Source organism: Phalacrocorax carbo, chromosome 5 (assembly GCF_963921805.1).
Source record: "Phalacrocorax carbo chromosome 5, bPhaCar2.1, whole genome shotgun sequence".
Lineage (NCBI taxonomy): Eukaryota > Metazoa > Chordata > Aves > Suliformes > Phalacrocoracidae > Phalacrocorax > Phalacrocorax carbo.
Genome location: NC_087517.1, coordinates 66,886,441 through 66,892,440, shown reverse-complemented (window position 1 = coordinate 66,892,440; position 6,000 = coordinate 66,886,441). Strand labels below are relative to the sequence as shown.

At 45.5% G+C, this 6,000-nt stretch overlaps 1 protein-coding gene across 1 annotated transcript in view; it reads left to right on the top strand.

The window, feature by feature from the left end:
- Nucleotides 1-950: 950 nt before the first annotated feature.
- The window catches only part of SLC6A5 (solute carrier family 6 member 5), a 29,036-nt gene continuing 23,986 nt past the window's right edge, over nucleotides 951-6,000 (top strand). The window contains exons 1-5 of the mRNA XM_064453337.1: nucleotides 951-1,074; nucleotides 1,384-1,557; nucleotides 2,599-2,740; nucleotides 3,157-3,289; nucleotides 5,397-5,531. Of these exons, the coding sequence (XP_064309407.1) occupies nucleotides 966-1,074; nucleotides 1,384-1,557; nucleotides 2,599-2,740; nucleotides 3,157-3,289; nucleotides 5,397-5,531 (693 nt within the window). The 5' untranslated portion in view covers nucleotides 951-965. The remainder of the gene's footprint in view (nucleotides 1,075-1,383; nucleotides 1,558-2,598; nucleotides 2,741-3,156; nucleotides 3,290-5,396; nucleotides 5,532-6,000) is intronic.

Here is a 6,000-nt window from a genome sequence, read left to right as displayed (position 1 = left end):
CGCAATTGGGTCTGAATCCGCAACGGGTGGGGCGGGGGGAGGAGGGGATGATGCGAAGGACTTTGGAGGCGGAAAAGTCACGCGGGGACGTTTGAACCAGAGTGGAGACTTCAGGTTATTTCGTGAAGTTTGGGGAAATTCTTTAAAATCTCTCCGTGACCCGATTGAAAAATAATCGTTTGAAATAGAGCGAATGCTGCTCAGGATAGAGGAGGAGAAGAGTTGGAAGAAGGGTCGTGCTGTTAATAGTTTACAAGGAGAATAAGAAGTTATTTAATATATTATATCTAAATAACAGATATATACAATATTATATATGAATAACAGGGCTGTTAACGTGAGGACCGGTGGGTGTTACCGCTACAGCCCTCTGCAGCTGTAGCCCCTTCCCCCTGCGCAGGACTGTCGGCGGGGGATGCTGGGGCTGCGAGCTCTGAAAACAGACGTGCGGGGGCTGTAAGAGCTGTTTAATGTGCGAGAATTAGCCACTTAAAACAAAAAATCGTTCTTTAAAAAAAATATAAACTTTAAAGTTTTTTTCTTTTTTACACCTAAGAACTTTTAAGTGCGAGGTGGTGAAATACTCATTTATCAATAATACTGCCTAGAGCAAATGCTGGAGGTGCAGAAGGCTGCTCCCCCCCCGTCAAGGCACCGGGAATCGATAACAAACAGAGAGATGTTAATAGCTGCAGGTCCTGACGAAGTTGTCCCCGATATCCCGGGCAGAAACGGACCCGAGGCCGGCCCGTCCCGGCCCTCAGCCCCCCCCCCGGGGGGGCGCTGCGGTCCTGGAGGTTGCGCGGGGCTCTCCGCACCGGCCTGCGGAGGCAGAGCAATTCCCCCCGCTGTGATCCGCGGAGCGGCCCCTCCGCATCCCGCCCCCCCCCCCGCGCGATGATTCAGGTTGTTCTCTCTTTTCTCCCCCTCCTCCCCCCGAAGGTGCGTTTCTCATCCCCTATTTGATGATGTTGGCTCTAGCCGGGATCCCCATTTTCTTCCTGGAAGTCTCCCTGGGGCAGTTTGCTAGTCAGGGGCCCGTGTCGGTCTGGAAAGCCATCCCCGCCTTGCAAGGTGAGCGGAGCAGGAGCCGGCCCGGTTTTGGGGAGCATGACCTGCACCCTCCCTCCTGCATGGCTTCAAGCACCGCCGCCCTGCGCCCCCCCCCCCGCTCCGCGGCCCGTCCGCAGCCGCGCAGCCGCATGCTACGGGCTGGCTTCTCCGCTGGTGGCCCGGCGCCCCGCGGGCGGCTCTGAGCGCGCAACTTGCGCGGTGGCGGCGGGGGATGCGCCCTGCACCGGCCCCAGCCGTTGCTTTGCTGCCCCCCCTCCTCCGCCCGGGACCGCCCCCCTGATTCTCCTCTCTCCCCCTCTTTTCCCTCAGGCTGTGGCATCGCAATGCTGATCATCTCGGTTCTGATAGCCATATATTACAATATTATCCTGTGCTACACACTTTTCTACCTTTTTGCGTCCTTTGTACCTGTGCTCCCTTGGGCCTCCTGTAACAACCCATGGAACACGCCGGACTGTAAAGATAAAAACAAACTCTTGTTAGGTAAGTTGGGATGTGCTTTTTTTTTTTAAAAAAAAAGAAAAAAAAATTATTTTTCTTTCCTTCTTCGTGGCCCTGGTGGGTTTCCAGAGCTTTCTCCGGCTCAGCTGCGCCCCCGGGAGATGCGGGCACAGACTGCGGCTGGCGGTGGTCGGGCGAGGCTCCCAGCGCAGGAACTGTCGCTTCTCAAGTCACTTTGAAGTGATTTGCATCATATGGACCCTTGCCCCCCTTATTTAAATTTTTCCTCATCAAGGATAAATGGGGTTTTCAAGTATAATGTTGAAAAAAACAGTCCAACTTTTTTTTTTTTTTTTTTTTTTTGTGAAAACTGGGTAGGGAGAAAGCACAGACCAAATGCTATAGCCGGCAGCCCCTGGTTTCTGTTAAAAGCAACTCCTTGGGCTTTAGCGAGGCTGATTTTTAACAACAACAAAACACACAAAAAACCCCCAAACAAAACAAAACACCCCACAAACACAAACAAAACAAACCCAAAACAAACCCCAAATCAAACAAAAAAAAGGGAGGAACAACGCCCCCCCCCAACCTGAAACCCCTTCTTGCAAACCGTCCAAACCATGCAACGACCTGAAAAATAGGAAAATCCAACCGAGGGAGTGCCCTCCGGGAAGGGTTGCCAGCAGAGGGTCCGCACTGGCAGCGGGGGGCGGCTCCCCTCTCCCCCCCGCCTTGCCCCGGGGGCTGGGGGCCGCCCGGATGAGAGGGGCTCCCCGGGACCCCCTCAGCGCTCCCGAATCCCGGCCCGGGGCTGCATATGAGTGAAGTCCTTGCCTTCCTCTGACTCTTTCACGCCTTAAACATTTGGGATAAAAGGGGAAGTTCATGCCATATTTTAAAGCATTGCACGCTCAGACCCTTATGGCTTCTGTAAGCGAGGTGTTCCTCACTTACAGTGTCAAAATCTAACACAGAACAAAAGTCAAGCTGTGCGTGATCTAATGCTTTTTTGTTGTCATTTTACACCCAACCTGAAAAAAATAATCTAGACAAGTTATTTTCTTTGTTTTCTTTTCTTCCCAGATTCCTGCATTATTGGTGACCACCCAAAAATACAAATCAAGAACTCTACATTCTGTATGAGTGCCTATCCAAACTTGACTATGGTTAACTTCACCAGTGAAGGAAACAAAACGTTTGTCAGTGGCAGTGAGGAATACTTCAAGTAAGATCCTCCTTTGTTTAGAGATGTCAATCTTTCTCTAAAATCCACTGTAACAGACCACCAATCACTGTTGGGAAGACTAGCAATACGACAGTTAAGGACAGCAAATGATACCTGTTTTTTATGTGTAGGAATGATGAAAGCTAAATTTCAAAAGCTGGATTATTTGTGTTCCGTTCCTGTGGTGCTTAGTACAGCTGGGGGGTTGGCCTGCGCCTGGCTTTTCTATCTACTACTGCAATGCAGATAAATAAAATAATACACGGTGAGAATCACTGGAACCTTCTGGAGGAACCGCTGAGAACGCTGAAGCAAAACAAAGCACTGTAGGAATTTGCACTGAATTACTCCCTGCAGTTGCTCTCATTAATTTTTTTCCTTTTAATTTTTTTAAAAATTTCTTTCTTTATTCTTAGGTACTTTGTATTGAAGATTTCAGCAGGGATTGAATATCCTGGTGAGATTAGATGGCCCTTGGCACTATCTCTTTTCCTAGCTTGGGTGATTGTATACGCCTCCCTTGCTAAAGGAATCAAGTCATCAGGAAAAGTAAGAAAAATATTTGTGATTTTACACTTGTGAGAAAGCAGCGTGCTGCTTTGGGGAATCACACTCTTGTATAAGTCAGTGGATTAGTGAAAATTATTTCCAGTAAATGGCTAAGTATTAATGAAATGCCCTTTTCCTGTCTGTGTTTTCCCATCTAGCCAAAACATAATAAAAAGATAGTTTAGGTTCAGCATTTTTTCCCTAGTCCTCAGTGAGTTTAAAATGAGCCCTCGAGCTGCGCTCAGCAGTTACATGGCAAAAAAAGGTGCCTTCGGCAGCCTTCCCTGTGCTGTGTGGTATTCATTAAAGTTCTGCAATCACCTCACATTTCACTGGAATCAGGGAAACTGTGATCTAAATTAAGATGTTAAGTAACATACTTTAAAATCAGAACCGAAGGTAAATTGGTCTGTGGGGAGCGTGAGCAGTGACACTGTGTATCCTCTTTTCCCAAATATTTGTGTACCATCTTTCTAAAGCTCCTCCTTGCCGTACCTCAGCTCCTCGCCCCGTCTCTGACCTCGCATGTACCATTCTCTCCCTTGCCCCTCCATCTGCAGCTTTCTGCCATGCCTCCTAACTAGCAACCGTGTCAAGAGGGAGCAAGTCCTCTCGCTGGCACGGAAGCACAGGCATACGAATTGGCCAGGCAGCCGCCTGAACAGAGAAAGGCAGCTTTTTCTTCTGCAGCAGCACTGGTTTGGGTGGGGTTTTCTTTTGTGAAACCTGCAGGAATGCAATATCTGACACTTCTCCATCAGTCCCGGTGCAATTAACACGCAGGTTAAGATGTTAGACGATGACAGAGCATTAATCTTGATTTTTTTACAAAAAGTAGGCTTAAAGGATAAAAAAGCTGGAGCAAAATAACTAGATATTTTCTGGGATGAAGATAGTGGGTATGCAGAGATAGCTATGATTTTTTTAGAGCTGGGCACAGGGCTGACGACGTCTGTTGTGAGGTAGTGTGGGAATTACCAGAAAATCCAGAGACTCAGAGGGCCAGGAGAGCTGAGATTTTTCCCCTTACCTAAGTGTGATAGGAAAAACCATTTCATGAAAGGCCAGAGCCAAGAAACAGAAGCTGTAGAGAAGAATAAGTTGGCTTTGGATGCAGCAATAGGTACTTCTTCAACTGAGCCTCTGTGGCCCAGAAAAATAGTGACTCCTTTGTGTCAGGCATAGAAAACCTGTATTTATGCATAGATGAGTTCACATCTCATCTCTGTCATACCCACACCACAGCAGTTCATTGGGGCAACTTCTTGAAATGTCTCTTGAAACAGCAAGGAGGAAGTTGGGAAAGCAGTTTCAAAAGTCACTTCAGCTCAGATGATTCTGGTCCCCGTAATATTCAGAGGTTAAAGCGTAAAAGGATTTGAAATGCTTTTGGGTAAAGTGTACAGCTTAATTGGTTATATAATATATAATATATAATATAATAATATATAATCTGGCCATTTTATTTGACCATGGAGCGAGCTCTGCTCTGCACTAGATAATTATTATGACGTTAAACACAGAACCTCTGTTGTGTATTTAGACATTATGGTGATTAGCTCTGTCTGGGTCGTTCCAATGACTTTTTTTTTTCTGCATTGTGACCATAAATATTTTCATGGTGATATGGAATTATTAAGAGGTACAAACAGTAATAAAAATTCTTTAAGCTTAGTTAAATGCTGAGAAATATATATATATATATATATATATATATATATATAAAACCAACCAGAACTTTATGTGGTACTGGATGGTGGTGTTCATTTTGTCTCCATTGAGCTGTGTTACTCTGAACAAGGACCAAAAGTGATATTTTCATGTATAAATTCCTGCTTTTCCTCCCCAGACTTTCTTTTGTGCTTTTTCTCCCCTCTCTGTCTGGAACCCCAACTCTTACCTCTGTTGCTATTGATTTCATTCGTGCTCCCAGCAGCAAGAAGAGCTGTAAGATTTCAGATTTCCTGGGAAACAACCCTGTTGTCTCTGAGCCTGAGTAACTGCTTTCTTCAGGCAACAGTGTAGCACTTGTATTTCACTCACCCACATTTTATACACTCAGATAAGCCCTTTCAATAATATTTTTTTTTTTTTTTTGTCTGTCCAGGTGGTGTACTTTACTGCTACATTCCCCTATGTAGTTCTCATCATCCTTCTTATAAGAGGAGTAACTCTACCTGGAGCTGGAGCTGGAATCTGGTACTTCATCACACCAAAGTGGGAGAAGCTAATTGATGCTATGGTGGGCTTATTATTGCACTTAGAAACCTGCTAGGGTGAATAATTCATACAGATTTCTTAGTGTCTGTTGCGAGCATTTTCTGTGTACAGAGGCAGTATTGTCATCTGTGGAAAACCTGGTCTTCATCTTACGTGGAGTGTTGCTGCAAAGGCTGCTTGTTATTTGTGTGCATGTAACATTTTTTAAATGTATATTATTAGAGATACGGTATTTACGTCACATTGAATATTTCACCTGAATCTCTCTGAGTAGGTGCACTTGGAAAATAGGGAATTAAAAAGGAAGCATAGATTTTCATATGCTGGTGACTGATGGATGCTGCCTTGACTTGAGCAAGCACAGGAAGCTTTTAATAGGTAACATCATAAACCTATCTGCATTTCTTCAGAAATGCTCTAAATAGGTGTGTTTTACTCGCTGAGCAAAGATTGTTCTGAGTAATGCTTCTGAGACATTAAACAAAATGAAA